This window comes from Prionailurus viverrinus, chromosome C1, assembly GCF_022837055.1.
Source record: "Prionailurus viverrinus isolate Anna chromosome C1, UM_Priviv_1.0, whole genome shotgun sequence".
In the NCBI taxonomy this organism is placed as follows: domain Eukaryota; kingdom Metazoa; phylum Chordata; class Mammalia; order Carnivora; family Felidae; genus Prionailurus; species Prionailurus viverrinus.
This window is the reverse complement of record NC_062568.1, coordinates 15537915-15564384: the sequence shown is the minus strand read 5'-3', so window position 1 is coordinate 15564384 and position 26470 is coordinate 15537915. Positions and strand designations below refer to the sequence as shown.

General features: G+C 54.1%; 1 protein-coding gene across 1 annotated transcript; it reads right to left on the bottom strand.

The window, feature by feature from the left end:
* Positions 1-4867: 4867 nt before the first annotated feature.
* On the bottom strand, positions 4868-26441 carry IGFBP5 (insulin like growth factor binding protein 5). Its single transcript, XM_047870067.1, has 4 exons — positions 25312-26441; positions 11462-11691; positions 10746-10865; positions 4868-9623 (listed from the first exon to the last, which is right to left on the bottom strand). The coding sequence occupies exons 1-4, from the start codon at positions 25643-25645 to the stop codon at positions 9492-9494; spliced, it is 816 nt and encodes a 271-aa protein (XP_047726023.1). The 5' UTR covers positions 25646-26441; the 3' UTR covers positions 4868-9491.
* Between the last annotated feature and the right edge of the window lie 29 nt (positions 26442-26470).

The following is a 26470-nucleotide window of genomic DNA, read 5'->3' as shown; positions in this document are numbered from 1 at the left end:
TCTTTTTCTCTCTCTCTTCCTTCCTTCCTTTTTCTTTTCTTTTCTTGGTCTTCTTTTTCCCAGGCGATTCTAATGCAGAGCTGGGCAAAAAGAAAGCTGGAGTCAGGACACCTGGGTTTGAATCCTGTCCCACCACTTACTGTTTTATTGCCCTGGAGCTACTCGCCTCCTCTGAGACTCAAGTTTTCTGCATCTCATGGGGATGATCTCAACCTCAAATAACTGGGTGGTAGCAATGTGAGACCATGGATGTGAAAACCATATAGATTGGGGTGGATTATGAAGGGGCCATCGCTGGAGTTAACGCTCACGCCAGACCCCCTCCCCCGCCCCCGCCCCCGCCATACCCCAAGGCTGCCGACTCGGGCCCTTTCTGTAGTATTTTTGCAGAGTGCTCATTTCCACGTCACTTGCTCACAGCCTCCCTGTGCTCTAAACCCTCTGAAGAGGATTTTATGGGTGAGCCGCACCCCCACTGTGGCTCTAGCTACAGGAACCCCCTGATGGATGGATGGATAGTATGCCCTAGAAACCCTTGCTGAGGGAAAGTATAATTGCTCCCAAGTGGGAAGATGGCTGGGAGGAGTTGCGGGGGAGGGATCTTGAGGATTGCAAGCCGGTTGCTCACCTCCTGGAACTGCTGGGCTGTTGACAAACACTGGGGCTATACTGCCACCGTGGGGGCAACACAGGAAACTGCTGCTGGGTCTCGGAGGGTGATTTTGCTTATTAAGCGGTGGTCCCAGGAGTCCATTTGGGAGCTTGGGTGCTTGTTAAACTCGCAGAAACAGGGGACCCATTGTCGAAGACCGCCTGAGCTAGAAGCCTGGGAAGGGATCTGGGAATCTGCATGGAAACACGCCCCCTGGGCGATTCTAATTCATAGAGTCACCTAGTTTCTCGGTGACCTAATTTGTACAATTTGGGGCAGATTCAGAGCCCCTGGTTTAGAAATTATTAAGAATTTCAAGGGGTGCCTGGGTGGCTCAGTTGGTTAAGCGTCTGCCTTGGGCTCGGGTCATGATCTTGCGGTTCGTGAGTTCGAGCCCTGCATCGGATTCTCTGTTGTCAACACAGAGCCCGCTTTTCGGATCCTCTGTCTCCCTCTCTCTCTGCCCCTCCCCTGCATGTTCTCTCTCTCCCTCTCTCTCTGTCTCTCTGAAAAATAAACATTTGAAAAAACAGAATTTCAAGACAGTTATGGCAGAGGATTAAGCCAGGCCCAGGCCCTGTGTGACCACACAGGCTTCGTGCCTGGGAAGCTGGCCTTGTTGTTAAGCCCTCTGAATCTGGACGGCCACTGCAGTAGAGACTGGACCGGCTCCATAGGATGTGGTGGGTGAGAGCGCCCCCGGGGGGTGAGGCAGTTTTTGAACGGAATTTGGACTCTACCACTTATGACATATGGGACTTTGGACACATTCCTAACCTCTGAGCTTTATTTATTTCCCTTTTAAATACTGGGATGATTTCTTTTTCAAAGAATTGCTTTGAAAATATAAAATCATTTCTGTCGTATAGGAAGTGCGGCTTACGTGTAGTTAGTGCTGCACCCTGGGCTCAGGGTAGGGTTCTCGGAGGTGAAGATGAGACAGATTACGGCCCCTGTCCCCAAGGGTTGACACTGCAGTGGATGGAAACAGCCACGGGAGTCTGCGACGTCCATGGGAGGGACAGAGCTGTGCCCGAGTGCACTTGGGAGGAATGTATGTCCCACAGGAACAGTTGTAAGGAGGAGGTAGGAGTTTCAGAGGAAGATGTGGTGTGTGTGTTTTGGGGGGGGTGTTCAGGCCGAGAGAACAGCATGAGCTACGTGGAGGCTTGAGGTTCCCCGTGGTCGAGAGAGGGTGTAGATACAGGAGCAGCTGGGGAGGAAGTCAGAAGAGAGCTCGTCAGGAAGGATTTTGGGGGTCTTGCTGAGGGATTTCGGCTTTGGACTGAAAGGAAAGCGTTTAAGCAGAGGATGGGCATGACTGGATGTGTGATTTTTTTTTAAATTTTTTATTTGAGAGAGAGACAGAGAAGAGAGTGCAGGGGAGAGGGGCAGAGGGAGAGAGAAAGAGAGTCTCAAGCAGGCTCAGGGTGGAGCTCGACGTGGGGCTTGATCTCATGAACTTGGGCTCATAACCTGAGCTGAAATCAAGAGTCAGATGCTCAACCGACTGAGCCACCCAGACACCCCAGATTTGAGAGTTTTCGATGAGGTAGCCAATTCCTGGGACATGGGGACGTAGGGGGTGAATGAGGAGTCAGCAATGACACTGGGGGTCAGGCTAAGGCAACTGGGTAGATGGCGGTACCATTCTCTGGGACAGCAGCCGGAAAGGGAGGAAGGATTTGGGGAGGAGGAGAGGGTGGTTTAGGAGGGAAGGTGATGAGTTCAAATGGCGTTCTTGTTCTTGAACTTGCAGTGTGTGAGGTGTAAGATAAAATAAGATGGGCAAGGTACCTGAGCGTACAGGATGGATTCGATTTTGGGCACACTGTATTGGAGCTGCCCAGAGTGCCAAGAAGACACTCTTGACTTTCCCATGACCCTCATCCTGACATCCAGTTCATGAACAAGACCCATTGGGTTCTACCCACAAGACACTGTTCATATGTGCCCCTTTTGCTCCTTCTCCACCGTCACCTCCACGGCAGGAGAGGGGTGGTTAATGGCGAAGGGTGGGAGCCGCAGGTGTGCAGGGCACAGGAAGGCGGCTGTCCTTTGGAAGCAAGAAGAAGGGTTCAGGAGGGAGGGGAATGGGGCGGTGGCTTTCTGGCTAACTCCACAGGGGTTTGGATGTGAAGGTAGGACATTCTCACAGGCCGGTCTTGCTTTTCTCTGATGGGGAGCAGGGGGTACGGAGAGGAGCACGAAAGGGTGTTGTAGACACGGGGGAGCGTGGGAGGGAGGCAAGGCTAGCAGGATTTGGAGCCTGGGGATTCGGTGGTGATGCCAGCCCACACCGCGGAGGGACCTTCTCCAGCAGGGCTCAGCAGGGCTGAACGGGAATGCCACTGTTGGCTGGTGAGGCTTCTCCAGGGCTGAGGTGCTGCAGGGCAGGTGGGACCCAGAAAAGTAGAGGTAACAGTGGACCTGTGGGTCGAGTCTCCTCAGGGAAGGAGGCAAAGCCGGAGAGGCTCGACGGCTTGGAAAATAGAATGGGGAGACCAAAGACTCACTCTCCCCCGAGTAAGATGCCGGCCTTGCAGCCCCCACCTGTTTCCTCACTGAGATACAGAGTACGAGTGGAGTGGGGAGCGGGGGGTTGGGATTCTCCGTGTGGAGCCCTTGGGGGTCCTGAGGCTCAGAGCGTGCCTTCTGAGCTTCGAGTGTTCAGAGGCGAGACTGTTGAAGTCGACAGCACAGCGAGCAGTGTCTCTGGAAGTGTGGCCATGGACCAGCGCGGCCGGCTGGCAGTGAGGGAGGCGCCAGCCCAGTCCTACTGGGTCACAAGGACCCCGTGAGTGTCTGATCACTGGGGTGCTGTGGGGGTTGTCCCGATGACCCCTGAATCGTGCAGGGCGGGGTGGGGCGGGGCCAGGACTGGAGCAGCCGGGAGCCAGAATCCTAGGTGACCTCGTGGGTGAGCAGGAAGTTCGCAGAGGAGGGTTGTCAGGGCAGGGGGGAGGCCCACGGGCAGCAGCGGAGCCTGGTGGAGGGAGGAGCAGTGGGGAGAAGACTCCGGGTTCACATACCCCCACCCCCAGCAGCATGGGGGGTGACAGGAGGGTGAGCGGCTGCCAATGGAGACGCCAGGAGACAGTCCCGGGGCAGGGGTACCATGTGGCTGGACCAGCAGAGCCTTCCCAAGCACTACTCTCCCTGGGCTCCCTCATCAACCCCCCTGCAAAGGGAGGTGAATAGATACCCCATCGCTCTCTGTACCTCCTTGTGCATCTAGGCAGAGGCAAGGCCGAGGGGCCTGCTCTATCTTTGCCTTTGCTGCTGGGTGCTGTCTGAATGACTACATGTCTGAAGGGTCCCAGGGAAGAGAGTTTCAGCGACCTTAAGGATGCATGGCCAGTGACAGGCCAACCTCTTCACCAGGCAGGATGCTCCTAATCACTCCATCGGCCACATGACTCGGATGGGGCGAGGTACCGGGGTTTGGGCTGGGCAGAGTGGGGATGCCACCAACTCTGTCTATGTGCTGTGCCCGAGGGCTGGGAAGCCATCGGGCGCCGTCAGTGGGATGCACGAAGGGCAGTGAACTCCTGTGCACCCCACACGTGAAGGGGGGGCATGGACATTAGGAAGAAGGGACCCAGGAGGAAGGAAAGACAGATAGTGGGGCAATGTAGGAATTGTGCTCTTTCAACGGCTGTAAGGTTAAAATCTGAGTCATTAGCCATTTTATGGCTTTCTTCTTCACTGGGCGGAGACAGCTGGGGGCTGGGCAGGAGCGGGAGGCAGGATTCACGTTGGCCAGAGGTTCCCAGGAGTTAAGAGCTTATACGAGGCACCGGAATCAGCGACTGAGGAACATTCTAGAAATGCCTTCCTGAAAATCCTCTCCAAGGAAAAGGGACCCGTCATTTGCTAAAGGGTAGATTAAGGCCACTTTACGTAATAGCAGGGGCTGAGATTCAATGATGATAATAACGGTAAAACACAGTAGCTGAGCGCACATTGCCTAATTGCTCTAAGCACGTTGTGTCCGTTAACTCACTGGAATGTTTTGAACGGATGGAGAAGGGGGCGCTCAGGTTTGGATGGGAGGCTGGGTCTGGGGGCTCCTCTGTGGAGGGAGCAGGCCCGTCAGCCTTTCCTCTGCCTGGCCCTTTCTCCTTGCCCTCTGGAATGTGGCCTGAGGGGACCCCTGTGTGCCTCTCACCCTTCACCTGCCTCCCTGGGCCCTCGGAGGACGCTGACGCAGGCTAACTGAATGCATAACTTTATTAAATAAATGCTTTGTCATGACAAAAGACAAAGATCAAGGAGTAACATAAATTATAAGTTGAATAAATAGTATACAGCAATCTTCACTTTTTTAATAAAACGTGAGATCCTCTGGCTTTTTGCTTTTGTTTTTGTTTGTTTTATTTCCTCAGGTACAAAATGCTTAAACAGGAGGCGAGCCCCTCAGCCTGGTTTTATTTGCCGATTTATTTTTCCATCCTTTTCACCAGTAAAGATTATGAGCATTTATTTAAAAAAAAAAAAGTTGAAAACAAAACAAGGGGAGAGAGAGGGTTATGGTATGTACGTATGTAAAACTACAAAGAGCTACAGTAATATGTGCTGTGGTTATTGCTGTCTTAAAAGAAGAAAAAAAAAACCGGTAGGCAACTCGGAATCTGAAGGAATCTTGTCTGACAACTGTCTATCCGTGTGGGCTACTATGCGGTGGTGGTGGTGGTGGGAGATTGGGGACTCAGGCTGGTGGCCGGGGACCAGGGAGTGGGGGGGGGGACGGGCACGGGTGGCCGGTGCTCCCCACCTTCCCTTCCCCCATTGGAGAGGGGGCCAGAGTCTGTGAAAATGGCTAACCTATATACTCCATTAGAAAACCAAGAAAGTATGTTTAAAAAAAGAAACAAAAACCTAGGAGGAAAAAAAAAGTGGAGAAAAGTGCAAAAATAAGTCTTGCACTTAGTGGTTTTAAAAATAAAGACAGTACAACACCCAGGTGGCCGGCTGGCAGGTCCCCGTCCCCTCGTGCCACCACTTCTCCAAACCCAGCCTCCTTTCTCTCAGAAGCCAAAAATGTCCTCTTTGAGCCCAAGGATTGCTTCTCCTTGGCCCACTCCCCTCTAGAGTTCCACGGGCACGGCAGCCCTCTCGGGGGGGCCGAGCAGAGGGAGAGGAGCAGCCGTGGGCCACCTTGGGGGGGGGGGGCTTGGCAGTTGAGTGGGGTAGCCGTGTGGCTGCCACCAGGCTGCGTGGTGGGAGAGCAGAGGTCAGGCCCCCCTCCCCCAGGGGAGGCTGACCCTGCGGTTACCACGGAGACCAATGAGGTGGTGACAGCAGGGCCGGGGGTGGGGGGTGGGGTGGGAAATGGGTGAGGAGACAGGAGGTAGACCCCACGGCCTCCTGGGCCTCCCGTCCTCCCCTGTGGGGAGTTGAATGTCTCCAGGCCTGCCTGTCCAGGCCTGGCTGTCTGAGAAACTTTCGAGTCTCTTCCGTCCCAGATGCCCTGCTTTGCTCAGGTGGGTGGGGAAGCTCTGGGGGAAGGAGGCTCAGTCCTGGCTAGGCCTCCCTCAGTCAGCGGGAACCAGTGGAAATGACGGATATCCTCTCGCTGCTAGAGTGAGGCATGAGTCAGAGGGGGATGGGAAGAGGCCCGCTGTTGGGTGGGTGGGTGGGGCGGGGGCAACACTGAGTCTTGAGGCCACAGAAAACCCGGAGCCTAAGGCCTCTAGGTGGATAAACAGCAGCCGTCAGGCAGCCTGGAGTCAAGAAGATTCCTGCTCAGGATCCCAGCTGGTGGCGTTGCCCACCTGCCTCTCCTCCTGCCCTGCCCCGGGCACGCTCCTCGATGGGGACATCTTCCTCGATGACTGCCTTTGCAGGCCAGGCCTCCCTCTCATCCTGGGAGGTCACTCTCATCCGTCACGAAGGTCCAGCATCCTCCGGGGAGTGGCCAGCTGACCAGAGTCACCCTCTGCAAAAGCACTGGCCTCACAGGTTCGGGTGAGGCGGCCTGAACGGCAGAAACCCGAAGACGCTGGTGGAGTGAAACCAGACCATCCTCCCCCACCTCGTGGCCGACAGCAAAGAGCCGAGATCAGGGGCAGACGCCCGTTCAGAGTCCAGTAAACAGCAGGGGGAAAAGAGGGGGCCCCTCTCAGGAACCAGGTCCAGGTCTTGGGAGGGGTGTGGGAAGGGGTATGCAATCCCTGGCTCAGTCTTTTCTTAGGGGCAACGGCACCCCAGTATCCACTTGGCAGATCCCAGTTAGAAGACTGCTCAAGATCCACAGAAAGAAAGGGCAGACAGAAGAGTGAGGTGGGAAAGGTTTACAATACTGGCCTAAGACACAGAAACGTGAGTCGGGGGTTTGGGGACAGTTGTGCAGAGAGATGGGGCGCACGGACGCAGCAGGTCAAGTGAGTCCTCACGGCTGCCATCCCCATAGGGCCCTCTGTCCTATGACAATCGACCATCTTTCCTGTCCCGGCCAACTGTCCAGTTGGGGGGGCAGGAGACCCCCCCCCCCCCCGAGTTCCATAGCTACAAGTTTCCCACCAGCTGAAATCTATCTGCTTCTCTGCTGTCCCTCTTCACTGCCCCAAGTTCGGTGTTGGGGTGGCCTCCATGGTGCCACGCCATCGGGAGAGAGTGGAGAGAGCTGTGTTCACGGCAAGAAGGGGTCTCCTTTGCCAGTTTTCTGCCCTTTCCTGGCAGGTCTTCTCGGGCCTCAGAGGACAGCCCCACGGCTGCCAATCTGTGGAGGAAGTCAACAGGAATGGGAATTTTCCTGGTTCAAACTCTGGCTGCCGAATGACAGCACCCTTGGAGCATCCATTTCCTGGTCGTCCTGGCCCTTCGTCCATCCTCCACACCGAGGACAAAGCCTGCACCGGCCCGTGTGGGTGGAGAGCTCGAAAGACTCTGGCCTCAGTCCCTCCTTGTGGATTGAAGGTAGCCACCTGAGCGCATGGTCTTGTCCCTTCAAAAGCACAGCCAGTCTCTGCCGATCCTTGCTCCTGTCCAGCAGCGAGGGTCTAGAACCTGCCTAAAGTTGCCCACCTTACTGGCCCTCAGGCCTGGATTAAGCTCATTTCCCTCTGAGAAACTGTGCCCCCATCTTCCTCTTTCTTTCCTCTCGAATCCCAAAGGGTGTAGAGGGTGGGGAGCCAGGGAGGCTTCTCTTGGGTCTGTCCTCCTTTCTGTTGCTTTGCTCCAAAGCTAAAACAGGGCAGTCCCCCTGCCCGCTACCCCCGTCCCTCCAGCCCCCGTCCCTCCATATGCCCTCTAAGTGGGCCTGCGCAATGCAATCACTTTTACTGTTTCCCTGTATTTAAACCGGTTCACTTCCATCGCCCCTGCTGCCACCTCTCACTTCAGTCTCTCTCCCGCTCTGCCAGCGTGAAGGCCCAGAGAGGCTTTCAAAATGCAGGCTCTGCCCGGATGAAATGAAAAGGCTGGGCAGGACCAGGGGGTCCAACTTGGAGCTGGTGTGTGCGACTGGTGCAGGGCCCAGAGCCGGTTACTTCTGGAGGGTCCAAAGGATGTGCTGGGGGGGGGGGGGGAGGGGGGGACGGTGCACGCAGGGGCAATGCACCATCGAGAGCCCTCATCTACCTGGCTCGGTGGTACCTATGGACACCCACACACGCGTACGGGGAATCGTGAAAAAACCCAACACCGTGGCCTGCCCAAGGTTGTGTTTGCCCCTCGAGGGAGGCTGGCCAAACCAGAGTTAAGGGTTGTGTTAGAAGAATTTGGGTTTTCTTGGTTTTTCCCCAAATGAGGAAGTTCCTCAGTGCCCCCAGAGGAACTCCTTTGAAAAGTTAATGCAGACCTTTGAAAGAAAGGAAAGAAGAAAAAAAAAAAGGAAAGAGAATAGATTTATATGCCTTATAGATCACTACATGGAGCCTCGTAGATAAATACGAGGCCACATTGTTTTCAGCCTATCCTCCCCCACAGAGGCCGTGCTAATGGTGAATTGAGGGCAACGAGGGGCTGAAATCACCGTGCGTGTCGGCATGATCTAGTCACCCTGGAAGGGCAAGTCTGTCCACTCTGGGCGTGTGTACTGGGTTCTAAACGTCTGCACGGGGAGTGAAAGACGTACACACAATCTTTATGTATCTGCTTAGGAAAAATCTATCTCTCTAATGACACTCGGTTATTCATTTGCTCTGTTTGGAGAAGAATGGAATGCATTTTAGTTTTTAGAAGTTTTGGGGAGGGAGAACCCTCTGCCGGGTGAGAGGGGACGAGGGGCGGGTGGGAGCCATGCAGCTCGCTGGCTGGAGGTGGAGACAGATCCAGGAGAGGCACTGACCCCTTCTGTCTTTTCCTTTCTCCCCCTGCATCCAATCCAGTCGGGAAAACCCCCAAGGGTGTCATCGAATGCCACACCTTGGGCCATACCTTCTAGTGCCCAAACGTCTCCCAACTCAGGCCAGGGCTGGACACGACAGGTGGATCCAGCCATGGTCCCGGTGATCTTTCCTTCCTGCCCACGTTCTTCTTTCCTTTTTTGAAACTCGGTTTGTCTCCCCCTCTCTCCTACACGTGCACTTTCTTCCTTTCTCTCTCATGTTCCTCCTCCCTTCCCCTCCCTGTCCATTCAACTTGCTTCAAAAAGAAAACCATTTTCAAAGGGGGGGAGGTCTCTTAGCTTTTTGCATCTCCGCTGTTGCCGGTTTGAAAGTTGAGACCTTGCTAGAGATTCCGAGGTCCTCAGTTTCCTCAAATAGATAGATATATGTATTTTTTTTTCCCTTAAATGAGATGAAATGAGTGGCGTCCTGGGGTGGAGGGAGGTGCTGGCTTGAGTCGGGGCTGGGGGTGGGACGGGGCGAGGGAAGGATGGGGAGGGGACGCATCACTCAACGTTGCTGCTGTCGAAGGTGTGGCACTGAAAGTCCCCATCGACATACTCCATGCCTGGCAGCTTCATCCCGTACTTGTCCACGCACCAGCAGATGCCACGTTTGCGGCCGCGGGAAGGCTTGCACTGGGGTGGGGAGAGCGACAGGCAGTGAGGGTGGCTGTCCCCGGAGGCTCTGCTCCTGTCTGGCCCTTGTCTTCCCTGCCCCCAGACAGATTCTCAACCCCGACCTCAGCCGTGGGGATCCAGTAAGCCCCCTGCATGGGGATGGCCCCAGGGAAGATGCTAACTTAGACAGTCGGCCTTTGATTAGCTCTTACAAGCTGTTTTTTATGTCACCCATTCAGGGTCCTCCGCCGCGGTGTTCTCCAGGCGGCTACATGATGACGAAGGCGGTGGTGGTGATGGTACCGGGCATCACTTGCACAGCTTCATCATGTAGCAGACTGAACTGCTGAACACTTACTACATAGAAGGTACTGTTCTAAGGGTTTTACAAAGAAGAGTCCATTATCCCTCATAACTGCGTAAGGACAATGGGTGCAGTCATCATTTTGCACGAGAAGCTGGAGGCAGAGACATTAAATGACTAGGTAAGGGGGACACAGCTCATAAGTGGGAGAGCCGAGAATTGACCCAAGGCCGCCTGGCTCTTGACCCCTGACCCTTGTGGACCATCAGTGTCACCTGGGAGGGAACGTGTTAGAAATGCAAAATTCCCAGAGTTCCATCCCGGAAAATTCTGGTCAGCAATTGGTGTTTTAATAAGCCACTTCCCAGGAAGTGTGAGAACCACCGGCCTAAGGTAATGGGTACCGCTTGAATAGGTTCAATAGTCCGTGTTGCCCAAAGGGCAGGCTGGCTGCGAATGGGATGTAAATTATCTTGGGGGGGGTGGGTACCTGCTGAAAATAGGTTTTGAAGTCATCATCTGCAGACATATGTATTTCTGTGTGTGGGGTTGTCAGAAAATAGTAGGTACAACGTGCGATATGACATAGTGATATAAAGCCTCCTTTTTAAATGGATTCATGGAAACAAGGTGGATCATTAAAACTTAAGTAGATCATAGCACGGGAGGGAACGGGGAGCCCGACGACCGGGGTACCTGCACGGAGACCGGAGGCTCAGGAAACACTATTGTTAATGACGGAAATCTTAAGCATTCAGAGGTAAAAAAAAATTTCTGGCAAGTGCCATTTCAGGAGCCCTCTGAACCTGGGGGCAGGGGCGGGGCGGGTGGCGTACCTGCTTCCTCTTGTAGAATCCTTTGCGGTCACAATTGGGCAGGTAGACGGCGCGGGGCACCATGCGTGGGCTACCTTTGAGCTCCTGCAGGGAAGCTTCCATGTGTCTGCGGCAGGGGCCCTGTGTGAGGACAGCAGGGGTGAGGGACACGGCGGCACCCAAATGGAGAAACCACCTGTATACGCAGAGCGTGTGGCCGAGGGCATGGGGGCTGAAGGGTCTGTCGAGACTGTCGCTCCAATTACTTGCTACCTAAGATCTTTCCTCCTCTGGGAGGAGCCTGCGTGTGAACTAGACAGGAAGACACATGCTCCCCCTTACCTCCCACAACACCCACCCTCAGCTCTTCCGCTCTGCCCTGATTACATCCAGGGTGGTCGTCGGCAGATGCCCTAGGGGAACGTGCAGCCTCTGCCCAGGTGACGTCGCAGCTCCTGGTGTGTCTGCTGTGGCAGCCCAGCACCTTCCTTGAATGAGCACCGCCTCTACTCCCGGCGTCCCTCGGTCAAGCCCCGAGGCCTGATAAACGTAGGCTCTGAAAATCCTCCTGAATCCCAAGCTGATCTGAGCGGTAGGCCCTCAGCTAGGCCCAGCCAAAGCACCTGCTGCCCACGGATGCTCATTTAGAAGCAGGGGAAGGTCAAAAGTCAGGGGAGTGGCAGAGGTGGCCAGGTGCGGATGCCGACGGAGATGAGGAGAGAATCCTCGAGACTCACCTGCTCGGATTCCTGTCTCATCTCAGGGGCAGAGATGACCCGGGGGTGGGCAGTGTTCTCAGCGCCCCCCACAAACTTGGACTGGGTCAGCTTCTTTCTGCGGTCCTTCTTCACGGCCTCGGCCTTCAGCTCGGAGATGCGGGTGTGCTTGGGCCGGAAGATCTTGGGCGAGTAGGTCTCCTCAGCCATCTCGGAGGTGGTTGGTTCCTCGTGCTCACGGGAGTCTCTCTCTGCGGGAGAAGGAGGCAGAGGATCAGCCTCAGGGGTGAGATGCAGGCTGTTGGGGGAGAATAGGTGACAGCCCAGCATGGACAGGAAAGGCCAAGTCTATCCTATGTGGGGTCTTTGTGCCTCCAGGACTGTTGGAACTGGGATGGATTCTGACTTGGGCAACCGGGATGGGAATAGGACAGTCCTCGGGATCTAGGCTAGCAGGGTGGTGGTGGGGACCATCACGAAGAGGAGGAGATCTGAGAGAGCCAGACGTGTGGGGCTTGGAGGGGAGCAGTGCTGGTGGCGGGGTGGGGGGACCTGGAACCCTTGAGCTGGCTCTGTGCTCCGGGCCCTGGGAGGCTGGAACATAAGTCAGCTCCAGGCCAAGAGAGGCTGACAGCTGGCTGGGGCTGGAGCAGTTATATATAGGAGAGACTTGGTGACAGTCTATACTTAGCTGACTTATGACCTTTAAAAGAAGCAGGACTTTGTTCATTTATTTGTTGATCTGTTAATTCTACCCCTAGCCTTTTCTCCCTCCACAGACTTCCAGTACATTCCTCTCTCCCAGGCACCCTTCTCTGGGTCCCCACGTCTCCTCTCAGCTCTTTGACCCCACCAGCCTCGGCAGACACAGAGCCGCTCTTCCCAGTGGGTCAGGGCGTGGCCAGGATGCCCAGAGCAAGACCAGGTACAAGGTGGGGCGGGTGGGGGCAGGGAGGCCCCGGCTACAACACCTCTTTTCTTTTCAAATTTTAGAAAGAGAAGACAGGGCTCTGGAGTGACCCCGACTGACTCAAACGAGGAGAGGGAAGATCCGGTCCCCTGCCCACTCCACCGTCACTGGGCTCCCCAGGAGCCATGAGGACAAGGCACCGGGATGGGAAATGGAGGGAGAGGACTCCAAGGAGGTGAGGATGAAGGGATGCACTGGGAAGGAGAACCTTGGTGGGAAGACACTGTTTTGTGTCCCCCGGGCAGAGGCCCTCTTCCCAGGGGGAGTTCCAGGTGTGGGGTAAGGAAGGCGTTTGGGGACCCGGCCTAACCCGGTCAGGATGGCAGGTGGCAGGAAGCACCTGGGCACCTGTTTGTCTCTTGGCTTGGGATTTGTCAAACTTAAGTGAATAGGTATCCGGTCTTTAAGGCCCTGGCAGGGAAGTTCCCCGCCCCGAAGAAGCCTCCACAGGTTTGCAGTGTTTTGGGTGGGGGTTAGCTGATTTGGGTATTTATCCATAGGCGGGGAAGTAGTCACCGGAGAGGAAGAGAGCAAATGGCGGAGCAACAGGCGGGCTTTCTCTGAGCAGAAAACTCAGCGCCAGGTCCCCATCCCCCACTTTTGGTCTTTCCCTCCCTCTTCCCACCTCGGCTTGACTCAGTGGAGTCAAGCAAACCTGCTGTGATGACTAACTGGCATGGTGATGTGCCTGGCAGATGGAGGATGCCTAAGGAGTGGGGTTTGGAGCAAACCAACTTTTCTTGGTTGCAGGACAAGTTAGAATGGGGTGCGGCACAGGGACGAGCAGAGCCGGCTTGGGGTGGAGCGGGGCGGGGGGGGGGGGACTCTGTACAAACTGAAAGGCTAGGGCTCTGTTATCTAGTAACTTAGTCCCAAACCCGAGGCTCAGGTCTTGGGGAGAGATGCGTGGAAAGGAAAAGCCAACTGTGGCACAGAGGGTTGCTGAGCCCAGCTTGCTGGGTGATCTGAGACACTTCACTCAATCTCTCTGGGCATCACCAAGCATTCGGACTTTTAACAAGCAGTTGACAGCTGAGGTAGGAGAGAGGACAAGAGATGGTTGCCACTGAAAGGTTGGGGGCGTTCTGGGGTGCATGGCCACACCCTTTCCCTAATCGAGATGATAACCACGTGAAGTGAGGGAGGGTGGGGGGTGGGTGGGCCAGATGCACCACCCATCTGGCTGGGTGGGCCAGACCAGCACCTGGCAGAGGGCTGAGTGTCTCCTTCAGAAACTGCTCCAGCCTGGGCTGCAGGACCAGCAACTTGTCCTCAGGGGCACCTGCAGGGCCGGGCTCCGGGAGTCACCTCTTTCATGGGAGAGACCCCAGGAAGCTGCTTACCTCCAGGGGCTGGCTGTACCAGCTCCTGGAACCCTTCCAACGGACCCCCGGGTCCACGTCCCTGTGTCCAAGCAGAAACAAGTACACCCACGTTGTCTCAGGGTGCTCTTTCTACTTCCTGAAGATGGGAGCACCACCCATCCTCCTCTGGCCACCTGTTTTGCAGGGGCCCCTCCGTCCCTTTGGTCAGAGGTTGTCATCCTCCAGATCTCGTGTCACCTCTCACGGAGCTGCTCTCTCTGCCTTGTGGGCCTGGCAGCATGTTGGCTCACAGCACTCCATATATCGACAGCTTTTCTCAAGACTCTTCGCCTCTTAGGACTTTTTCTAGGAAGTGCTATGGGCCACCCTTACCCTGGACTCACTCTTCCTGGCAGGAGGACGGGGCTGTTAACAGTGGTTCCATAAACTCGGGAGCGAATTTTCCTTGACCTTAGTCCTTTCTCTGAAGGTGTTCAAATACGGCCTCGGGGCTAGGCATATGTTGATATAGGAAAATGATGCAGATCCCTGTAAGTTCTCTGAGGAACTCAAAACACTCCTGCAAGCCCTCTCTCCTTCCCCGGGCTCACCAAGGCGGGGTTCCCGAGGGCACACCCTCCCCAGCGCACAGGCTCTTTGGCTGCTTCTGAACTTTAAGTTTTGATGTGCCTCCTGGTTTTTGGTGCCACTTAACCCCACGGGACCTCTTACTTAGGCAGCAGGACAGTCGAGTATCAAAGATACTAATCAGGGTCTTGTGGTCACCTGCAGTCTCCAGAGACAGCGGAAACGTGGCACCAAGCCAGCGCAGAGCTACGAAGATTAAAAAGCTGGAAAGTAAGACCGGAGCTGGAATGGCAGAGCCGGCTAGCCCTACTCAGCTGCTTCCCGGCCAAGCCATAAATAGGCGTTCAATTTGGGAAGGGTTTAAGTTTTGGGTGAGACAGGCAGGCACAGGTAGCTGGCTGCTCCTGCACGTTTTCATCCAGAGGATATGGACCAAAGCTGCAGAGGGGATTTAGGGGAAGACTTCCTGGTGAGTTGCCCGGGCCCCTGAAAGGCAAGGGAACTTCAAGGGGCAGGGGGTTCTGGAAGCTGGTCCAAAAACAGGTCAATACCTCCGCATGGCCAGTAGATGGCGGAGGAGACTGACGGCCACACAACATGTTTCCAGTGCTTCCGAGGACTGCAAGCAATTTTAAAATCTGGGATTTGGGTGCTTTCCTCCTCTACTTCTGTGACAGCTACCCAAGTCCTCTCCTTCTCTCTGTGTGTCTGCAGCATGCATTTGAGGAGTCGTGGGGATGGCCAGTGAGGAACTGGAAAAAAACTGACCTGTGGACACAGTGGGAGAGTGGGAGGCTTGTTGGGGGGTGGGGGGGCGGACAAGGCCGACCTGTGCATAAGCCCGTGTTGCTTCTCTAATCTGCAGCTGACAAGTGCTCTGGGGTGGAAGAGAGACATGCCCAGGGCCTCCCTTCCCATCTCTGGATGTCATTTTGAAAGGATTCTGCAGCAGATGGAAAAGCGGCATCTTCGGTTATTGTTCGCTCCTCCACGGGATGGTGGAGGCAGGGCCCTCTGATCCCGCAATCTCACCCAACGACTGAGGGAGCGAGGGCTATCCCGTCATCCTGATGGTTGCCTTTCAGGTGGGTTCTGAGTCTGGTCTGCCTTCCAAGCTCAGTCATTCCAACTAGCTCCCTGATGGCCCCAGCCCCTGCCACATCAGGGTGGCCAACTCCATTCCTTTTCCGTTCGTAAGGCGCTCCCGGTTCAGAGCACTGCCCCAGCATCCAGGGACACAACACGGCCGCTCCTGCACCGACACGAACACCTCCTGGAGGGCTGTGCCATTTCCACGGCGCAGCAGTCACAGAGGGTGTCTGGCTGTGGGCCCAGCTGCTATGCACCCGGAGGCACCCTAGGGTGGGCACACAGCGGAGTATACGAAGCATGCTTCCTACCCAAATGCCACCGTGCTGTCCACATCCAACCTCTGGCTGCCTCTGCTCTCTCGAAGGGGCCGGACGGTGCACCAGCAGGTGCATTCTGATTCCATCCTTCTCCCCAGCCCGGTGACGGAGGTGTCGGGGACCCGCTGCTCCCTGCAATCTAACCCTCCATCCTGGGGCTCCTAGTCATGCCCTGGCATCATTAACTCCCTGCTCCTGGGCCGGCGGTAGTTTCCCAATCTATCTTAACCTCATAATCGAACTTAAGAGAAAACGGGGTGGCCCAGATATTGCGACTTTGCTTGCGGAAATTGAAGAAACCGAGGCGTATTCGGAATTCACAGCTCCGGAAGAATGTAGGGCTTTGCCAGGCCACCTGGACCTGGGGAAGGGAAAGTCTCTTTTTCTAGCCAGGAGACAAGATGGGTTTGCCCAGAATCTCTACAAGGAATGAAAAGGGGAGCTGGGTTTCCTCTGGCCCTCACTCTAACTCCTTCTGTGGAATTTAAGCAGTACATTTCTTAAGCACACAGCTTTGTCATTTATCTTTTTCTCTCGATTATATGGTAACCGGTATATAATCTTTAAATAGAGACAGGCACAGATTTCCCCAAGAGTTAAAGAGAAGTGGGTCTAGAAGCGTTTCTGTAACATAAACTCAGGCATGTCAGGGTTCCTTGGATGCCTTGAGAGGTCACATCACTCAGGCCCCTGCCTTTAAGCATTGAAGCTGCTGCAGAGGGAGCCAGAAAGCTGAGGAATTAGTCTTAGAGGAACGGGAACAAGGAGGGATCCCCGGATTCACTGGACTTCTTTGATCTAAGGTTGTGCTCTCCAATACAGTACTCACTAGCCACATGTGGCTACTTAAATGAATAAATATTAAATCAAATCACGAATTCAGCTCCTCAGTCACTCTATCCACGTTTCAAGGACTCAGCAGCCACAGCGGTGAATGGCGACTGTGTTGGACAGTGCACGTATAGAGCATTTTCATCATCGCAGACAGTTCTACTGGACAGCTGGTCTGAGGGCACTGATCTGTGCCTGGGTGTGGCTAGACGCTTTGAGCCCCCTCCCAACCTTGCCCTGTTTCGCAGCCAGCCCACATCCTCCTGCTTTTTGCGAGGACAGGAGGCTTACGGGGAAATGATGGATTGGCGGCTCACTGTTTAAAAAACCGTGAGACACGTTTCAGTCTCCTGAAGTCTGACCGTTTCCCAGCTGTGGATGCCATATGAATCAATCACGCTGTGCGCATGCCCTTGCATAAACAGAAAGGGGACAGGGCGGTAGGGAGAGGCTGCTGAACCTTCCTGGGGAATTGCAGGGTCCCTCCTCCTACCCATTCCATCCCTGGCCCGTGTCTGCCTTGCCCTAGTCTCTCCTGGAAGACACTGTTTTCTTTTCCTCTGTGGTCAGCAACAGACGTGCATGTTCTGGGCTCTTTTTAACCTGAATTATGGTCTGAGAACGACAAAAGCACTGTCTTTTCAAGAGGAAAACAAACCCAAACAACCGTCATCCTAAGGGACAGTTGCAGAAGACACTGGAGGGGAACTTTGACCTGGGGTGAGTGACAGAGGCGGGGAGCAGGTTCAGAGAGTCTGTGAGTAGACAGGGAGGCCATTAGGCTTACCCCGCTGAGCTCCCTGACAGCCCCTGCCCCATTTCAGGCCAGGAAAACTAAAGTACTCAGGTGCTCTAAGCCAATGGCCAAGTTGGTCAACAGGGATATGTGACATCTCTCTCCTAAGCAGAGAAATAAAGACAGCATCTAGCATAGCGGGTAAGCAGTCAGAACAAGAGTCAGACTGCCAGAAAGTCTGATCACCAAGCCCAGGTAAGAGAAACCAGTCCCTACCTCGAGAACTCCCTCCAGAAGTTTCCCCTTGTCTGATTGCATTCCTAATTCCTAATTGCAATTCCTAATTGCACCGAGGTTGCCTAGATGGCACAGATGTGGCTGCTGTCAAGTTGGTAACACTCCCCGGAATGAAAGGCCACGGTCTCCCTCACACATCTTCCACCGTCCTGGGATCAGAGGTAAAGAAAAAACGCCCTTCATTTTACTTCCCCTAGGGCCCAAGTAGGATTCAGGGCTGCAGCTCCGGTACACATTTCTTGATCCCTGGAAGGCAGCTGGCGGTAACTTTACATATAAGAAACACACACTTATGCACACTGAGCCTTGGGGCGCCTGGGTGGCTCAGTTAGTTGAGCGTCCGACTTCAGCTCAGGTCACGATCTCATGGTTCATGAGTTCGAGCCCCGCGTCGGGCTCTGTGCTGACAGCTCGGGGCCCGGAGCCTGCTTCGGATTCTGCGTCTCCCCCTCTCTCTGCTCCTCCCCTGCTCACGCTCTGTCTCTCTCTCAAAAACAAATAAAGATTTAAAAAAATTAAAAAAAGAAAAGAAGAAATACACACTTACGCACAACGTCAAGATCTCTTGCCAGGTTTCTCTGGAGCTGGCGAAGGTGGAGCATGCTCAGTAGAAATGTCTGTTCCCTACAGACATCCCAAACCAGAAGGGAGAGGAGGGGCCAGGTGGAAAGCAGCCTCTGAATGGAAAAGGGGGGAGGCGGGGAGGAGACACTTGGCCATTTCTCTGACCTGGCTACACTTCCACTCATGACTCATCACAGTCCATTCAGAACCTTACAATTAAGCAGCCACATTCCCTCAAAATGGTCCTGGATGGCCAGAAGGGGGTGGCAAGGAGCAAACAGATGGCGAGAATTCTCTCTGGTCCCCCTAAGAATAGAGTGGCTAGGGGTCAGAGAAGAGTCCTGTTGTGTCTGGCAATCCAGACTCAAGACTCTTCCTTTTGGACTCCTTGGATGCCAGAGGAGAGTAGGGACGTTATTTCCTTCCTCAGGTTGGGGAGGGGCTTGTGGTGGCCTCTATGCTGTCCAGTTACAGGGCCGCTGGCCACATGTGGCTACTGAAGGTTGAAATGTGGCTAGTGGGGCTGAATTCAAGAATGTATTTCATTTAAATTAAATTAAAATTTTTTTTAATTTTTGTTTTTGAGAGCAAGAGACATAGCGTGAGCAGGGGAGGGGCAGAGAGAGAGGGAGACACAGAATCCGAAGCAGGCTCCAGGCTCCGAGCTGTCAGCACCGAGTCCAATATGGGGCTCGAACTCACAAGCCGCGAGATCATGACCTGAGCTGAAGTCGGACGCCTAACCGACTGAGTCACCCAGGCACCCCTACCCCTACATTAATTTAAATTTAAAAACGAATACTCGTTATTGGACAATTTTTGAGCATGTTTGGAACAACTCAGGTATGTGAATCCAGTTTTTCAACTGTAACTTTTACGAAACTTAAAACTACAGATCAAGTATTTCTAGTGAAAATGTAGTGTCCCAATTGAGATGGGCTGTAGGTGTCAACTGCACCTCAGATTTCAAAGATTTAATGTGAAAGAAAGAACATAAAATCCCTCATTATAACTGTTTGGGCATATGTTGAAATGATAATATTTTGGATATATTGAATTAAAATATATGGTTAAAATTAATTTCGCCCATTTCTTTTGCCTTTTTAAAAAATGTGGTTAGTAGAAAATTTGAACTGACATAGGTGGCTTGTATTATATTTCAATTGGCCAGTGTTGTCCTAAAGGGTCTGGAAGGACAGTCATCTTCTTCGGTGGGTGACAAAGAGACTGTGGAGCATATATGCTCAGTTCAGCTGGGATGGAACAATCTGAATGGTTTGGGATAACTGGAGCATCGTTGCAAGACATCGTTGCAAACCAGCAAAGGTCAAAGGAGCCCAGGTTTTGAGTGCAAATTCAGCTTCAGGATTTAGCAAGGGAAGGCCCACATCTGATGGTTGAGGTTGAGGGATGGAAAATGAGGTAACCTATTTGTAGCCGCACCTGGCAGGTGTAACCTACCGGGAAGAGGGCTTTAACTTATCTGTCTGGTCCTCAAGAATCAATCCCCCAAGAGACAAGGGACAGGATGCCACAGCTCCAGGATGTATTAGCACGGCCTTTGGCAATTCCTCAGATCAATCTGAGGCCCCCAGCTGTAATCAGGAGGCCTCTCTCTCTCTCTCTCTTCTCATTGGGAAAGATCGTCTGACATACTTGTATACGCTCAAAATCTGGTGACTTGTTCTCCTCCTTATCAACTCTTGTGGCTTGTGGTTTTCTCTCCCTCCTCCCATCCTGCCCCGCAGAGCTTGCCAGCTCTGGTCTCCCCATCCTGCTTGCTTGACTCCACAAAAGGCCTGTGCTGGCGGAGGCTGGTGGCCACAGGAAGCCGGCTGCTTCTGGCCACATTCTCCTTGGCCCCTGTGGGCCAAGGCACAGCCAAGGGGAAGCGAGGGCCTGCCTGCCTGGCTTCCCGCGGCCGGAGAGCGCCCTGCAGTTCAGGAAATGAGGTTTGGTACATGGATCTGAAGTTTGGGCTCAGCACTGCCCCTTGCCACTCTCCTTGCCCCTGCCTGTCCCTCACCAAACCACTGGCCTAAGCCAGCCTTGTTCCCAAGACCAGGTAGAGAAAGGAATGCGACCGAGTGGGATTGCAAATAAAAGGGGTGTTGCATTCTCTGCTTTGGGGCCACTTCACTTCCCATAAAACAGAGCACCCCCGAGTTCTGAGCCCTCCATTCACCTTCACACCCCCCACCATTGGGCTGTACTTGCCACAGCCTCGCTGCAGCTTGGGCCAGGCCCCAGGGACTAGTGAAGAGCCCGGAATGGCAGAATGGAGTATAGAATCAACAGGACTGTAAGACTGAGTTCTATCCACCCGACTCTGCTGCCAACTCCGCGCCTAATTTTGGGCAAGTGACTCAACGCCTTCAGCCTCAGCGTCTCATCTGTAAAACCATTGCTTTGATTGCTGGGATCTGTGGGTTCCTTCCAGCATCAGCACTCTTTGGCCAATACCCAGACAATTCCTGGGGGGCACACTAGGACCTAGCTAAGCCAAGTGGCCAGACAGGAAGAACCACTTTGTCTCTCTGGATTTATATTAAACAAAAAAGAGAAGAAAAAAAAAAAAGAACATCGTAACAGAAATCATGGAAAGAAATGGAACAGGAAACAAAAGTGGAAGAACCTCTGTATATGGGGCAGTGGGAAGGAGAAGCTTAGAACTGGCCTCCTTGTAGATTTGCTTATTTGTTTTTGCAAATAGGTAACAAATCTTATTGTTTTGGAAAACATATCCAGATGGCAATTTAAGGATGGTCTCTGGGGACTGCAACTTTTAGACCAACTGCAAAACGCAAAACAAAAACCCTAACAAAACCCCGCTGAACTGCCTCCTCGTCTCTCACTGAGTCCATTCTCCCGCCCTCTTCACTTGTACCCCGTGTTGGTCCCTCACTGGTACCTGCTCTGTTTATGGCATTCTTCCAGTTTCTGGATGCAGTGGGCTCGGAGTGTGCAGATCCCTTTTCTCAAGTTCTACGTTCTTACACATTAAATAGCCCAAGGTTGCAAAGGCATTGCTCAGGTACAAAGCAAAAACTTTAGACAAAAATCACCTTCTTTACCCCGCTAGCCACCTCCCCCTATCTCCCTTCCCCCCACCCCCCATTAAGGGGACGGGGACTTCTGTTGGGAACCCTGCTCTTGTGCCCTTTGCTGGAACCCTCGAGGTGACCTCTGCCTCCTAGGTCAGCCCGGTCCTCCCTCTGCAGCTTTAAGCCCACTTGCTGCTCAAAACCAACCACCCAAGCCCCAGGCTAACTGGCAGCCACGTGGACTTAAAACTGGAGCCCTCAGGGGCGCCTGGGTGGCTCAGTAGGTTAAGCGGCTGACTTCGGCTCAGCTCATGATCTCGTGGTCCGTGGGTTCGAGCCCCGCGTCGGGCTCTGTGCTGACAGCTCGGAGCCTGGAGCCTGTTTCAGATTCTGTGTCCCCCTCTCTCTGACCCTCCCCCGTTCATGCTCTGTCTCTCTCTGTCTCAAAAATAAATGTAAAAAAAAAAAATTAAAAAAAAAATGGAGCCCTCAGGGAAGCCCTCAGGGATTGCTGGGAACTAGGGGCTGGGGGTGGGGGTGGAGTGGGAAGGAGGGGTAAGAAGAGAGAAAAAAAAATATGGAAAGAAAATGAGCTCTCACCGTGGCCAACTGTCCATACTCTTCCAGCGTGAGCTGACACAGCAGAAAGAAGGGGCGGGAGGTAAGAAAAGTCCAGTTAAAAGCACCATCTCCTGTCTTCCTGACTCCCATTTTGGTTGGCTCAGGGCACAGCCAGCCTCTCAAAGACTTGTTTCAAAGGGAGGGGATGCGGGTGGGAAAGGAATCTGGCTCCTTCAGTTTTCCATGATCTTGTTCAACCCAGACACAAATTTGGCCAATAAACCTAACTCTGGAACTTGATTTCAACATGGCATTCGGACCAGGTTTGGAGTGGAAGCCAGGGTGATGGAGGCCAAACCCCTCAAAGCAGCAAAGGTCGAATTTATTTTTATTTAGGTAATTTTATTTTTTCTTTCCCAGAGCATACTTTCTGTCCTCTCTTATTTCTCAATGACAGAACTGAAACTCTAAACCCATTTCTCCCTGTATCCCAAGCTTAATGTCCCACAGGCTCAAGAAAGATCTCCCAGACCCGGGCAAATATGTGGGCTGCCCTCCCTCCCAGAAAGCCACAGGGCTCCTTCTCCAAACAATGCCCAAGCAAAAGCCCGGTGCTTCCTTGACTCGACCCAGCTCACCGATATTTATTGAGCCTGGCTCAATAAATAGTTCCTGTCTCCCGCCTCCCTCCAGCCTTCACACACACTGCCCTCTGTTTCTGTATCTATCTTTGCCCCAGAACTGGCCAAAATAAAATGTAGGGCCCGGCGCGCTCCCAGCACCCAGTTCGCGGGCGGACTCGGCTCTCCGGTTGCTCAGCAACGCGCCCAGCAAAACACCAGTCTCCGCCCGCCCGCCCTCGGCTCTTCCTCCCAGCAGCTTTGGCTGCCTGCCACCTCGCTCTCCTCAGCTCTCCATTTCGGATTCTAGAGATGCACTTTTTCTTTTGGTGAAAAAAAAAAAAAAAAATATATATATATGTATCTGTATCTGTATCTTTCTTTACATGCGCATGTTATCTTTTGATTTATGGGTGTGTGTGTGTGCATAATCTATATCTGTATGGCAACCGCAGGAGGGAGAGGCAAATCCAAGTTCTCATTGCTGATTTTGGGAGGGAGACATGGCGGTGGGGTGTTGGGGAACAAGATTTTTGGCCAAAGGAGCCGACACTCTCCTCCCGCTCTCTGTTCTTTTCCCTCTTTTTATGAACCGTCTCTGCCCTGTCTCCAACTTTTTGGGGACCCACTCAGCGGTTTTCGAGTTGAAAGGCGCTAGCCAGGAGCGCCCACTAGCGTACTATCGTCCGGAAGGAAGGGGGTCAGCTCCTGTAGCCGTTCCGAAACTGAGGTGGGTCAGGCACCTGCCGAAGGCGGGGTGGAGTCGCAAAGTCTAGGGTGGGGCGTGGAGGGTGCTACGTGTTCGCCGAGAGGCACCTTTTGGGTGGGGGTTGAGGAATGGGCTGCAGAGAATTCTAAAGGGCATCTTGCTTGGGACAAAAGCCAGTGTGTGTGTGTGTGTGTGTGTGTGTGTGCGCGCGCGCGCGCGCGCGCGCGCGTATTACGTTGAACTGGAAAGTTGGCTGATGAGCCAATTTGCTCTTCCAGCAATTGCGCGCGCGTGTGCGCGCGCCCTGCGCGCACAACTTTCACACCAACCGCATCACACCAACCACATGGTTGGGCAAATAAAAGCGGGCCCAGAATGCGGCTGAGTGATACCTTGCATACTTTCGATGTGACCGGATTTTTACCCAGAGCGCTGGCTTCCAAGCCAGGAAATCGATTCATACCTTTTCTTCCCCCGTGCTAAGATTTTCCAAATCCACATCCCCCAAGATGAAGGCGGCCAGGACCGCCTTGGAAAGTGGCTCCTAATAAAAATAACTTCACAAACGGGCCTCTAGGGCCTCCGGGGCCTGCGTGTTGCCCTCTGTTCCTTTTTGCAGGCTGCAATCCGGAGAACGACAGCCTCTCGCAAAGTGGAGGGGCAGCCGCGGGCGACAGGCGAAACCTGCAAACTTTGCAGGGATCCAGGAAGAACCCAGGAAAGTTCTCCTGCCGCTTCTCAGGAGCGGACTCCTTTCCTGTATGATAATGTCTGTAGTTTGCAGTTAGGAAAACTCACGTTGGGTGCCCTAATGGACGAGATAGGAGGGAAGGGCATGGTCTCAGTAAGAAACTACACAGAAAAAAAATGATTTAGCCAAGTCTTAACCCCTTTTGGAGAGAATAACCAGGTTGATGTTTCAGAACCCAGATTTTTGTGTCCAATTCACTGGACTTTAAAAAAAAAAGTAAAATCAGGTCTAAGTCCAAACGGAAACCCCGTCTGGTGGTGGGGGCTGGGGGTAAGGAGGCAGAACTGTTCTGACTGAACTGATTGAACAAGTAGCTCTGTCAACCTTTTAAACCCTAGACGCCAGACACAGAGAACTTGGGGGCGGGGCAACCAGGGGGCGGGGCTACTGGAGGCGGAGGGGAGGCTCCCTGAGCGCGGCTTTTCCGTCTCCGCCCACTTGATTTTGCATTCTGCGTTTCCAGGGCCCCTCTTGCATTTACACCACACCCACTTGCGATCCGATTTGAAAGATTGAGGTGGTGGTGGTGGTGGGGAGATTAGCACTGGCGGGCAAGTTGTGATGTCTGAGTTTTCCATCCCTTCTTGTCCCTCTACCCACCTTTCTTCCTAGGTGAAATCGGAATTTGGGCGGGGAAAAAGGAATTAGATTCGGGGACGAATACTCAGCACAGGAACCTAAACCTTACCCGTTCCTCCCCGCCCCCCGCCGCCCCCCCATTCCCCACCGCCGCGGAGCGAGCTATTGTAATTTTTCCTTTCCCAGGAGGAAAGAAGGTATTTTGCATTGTACTATGTTTCACCATCTACCACAAACAGTCAAACCAAGTCAAGAGCAATGGTGTGCACGTGGGAGGGGCATCAGAGCCCCCACCCTAAAGGCGTTAGCTTCCAAGCGTGCGAGCGTTGTGTGTGCGCGCGAGTGTGTGCAGGCGTAGAGGATAGAAATGTCAGGACGGACTGGGGAGGGGGGGGAGGGCAGGGACTGGGAGGCACAAAGGTGGAATTACCACAGCAGACCCGTAACGCCTCTCTCTCCAGGTCCCCAGTCAAAGCAATATTTTAACAAAAGAGATTTTCTTTATCAAGTCCGGAAAAAAACCGTATTGGGTGGGGGTGGGGGATGGAGGAGGGAATCGATAATGTAACATGCACCCTCTCAGATTGGAGACTGAGTACCCGGCGGTTTGGACCGGGAGACTGAACAGCAGCTCAGAGTCAGTATTCGGGAAGAAGGGGGAGGGTGAGAAGGGTGGGGGTAGGGGCGAGGAGAAGGAGCGAAAACCGCGAGAGAAGCTCGGCTAGAAAGCAGCCCGGGGTAGCTGGATCGGCCAGGCTCCAATTCCGAGGTGCCCGGACCCTCCCCACCCTCCTCCCCGGCTACACCCCGGCTCTAAGCCACTTGCTGGGCCAAGCGCGCGGGGCCAGCTTGTCCCGTGTCCCCCGGCCGTGCGCCGTGTAACTGACTGGCACACCGAGCGCGCTCACCGATCTTGGCTTGCTCGCGGTAGCTCTTTTCGTTGAGGCAAACCCCGCGGCCGTGCAGCAGGGCGTGCAGCGGCTTCTCCTCGTCCTGCCTGGGGAGGCAGCGCAGCCCCTGGGCGCAGCGCTCAGTGTAGACGCCGCACGACTGCCCCTCGGCCAGGGCGCAAGTAGTGCAGCAACCGCAGCCCGGCTCTTTGACCAGCTCGCAGCCCAGGGGGCTGGGGGGGCACATGGAGAGGGCTTTCTCGTCGCAGGGCTCGCAGTGCACGAAGGAGCCCAGGCCCTGGGCCAGCCCCGCACAGGAGGCCAGCAGCAGGAGGACCGCGGTGAGCACCATCTTCTCCGTGTCTTCCCCTTTACCTTGGGGCGGGGCACGAGAGCGAGAGTGTAGGGAGAAAGGGGCCAGGGGGGCGCCCGGAGAAATTAAAAAAAAAATTTTTTTTTTCTGGCAGGTAGAGCAGGTGCCCTCCCCCAGACAATTGCAAAATGTAGGGAGAGATGGAGGGAGGGCTGAGGCGCCCACGATCAAGTCCCAAATGCAAGGATTAAAGGACTTGCAACAGGTTGGGGGGAGAAGAGCTGCGCCAGGTGCACGCGGAGGGAGTGGAGGCCGGAGAAACAACACCCCCCCGCGCTCGGCGGGACCCGGTCAGAATTACAGGGAGGAAAAAGCCAAAAATTGTTCACCCCAAAACAACCACCGGAATAATGCGCTCGGAGGCTGTGGAGGAGAAGGGGGTGGGGGCGGGGGAGAAAAATGGGTCTGCCTTCAAAAATTTTGTTTAAAATCTGAAGTATACCCTGCTCCTCTCTACCCTTCAGCTGCCTGCGGCGCGCGGCTGCCGCGGAACAGGTAAGAGGCGGCGGCTGTGGCCGCGAGGGTGGGGGGAAAATGTTGAAATCAAGAAATTAAAAGAAAAATAGCCCCCAATCCAAAACCCTAACACCTCTTTGCTCCCACTCTGCCACCACCTCTTCGAAATTCGCAGGTTCCGCGTGAAGCTCGGAGAAGGGTGCAAACGGAGGAGGGGGGAATTAAAAGGAGCAAAAAAGGAGAAAAAACCCTACACCGATTTGCAGCTCTTTCCTAGCTCTTTCCCCCGGCAGAAGTTTCCAAAGAGACTACGGGCTCCGGTGGAGCAGGCGCTTTTAAATAGACGGC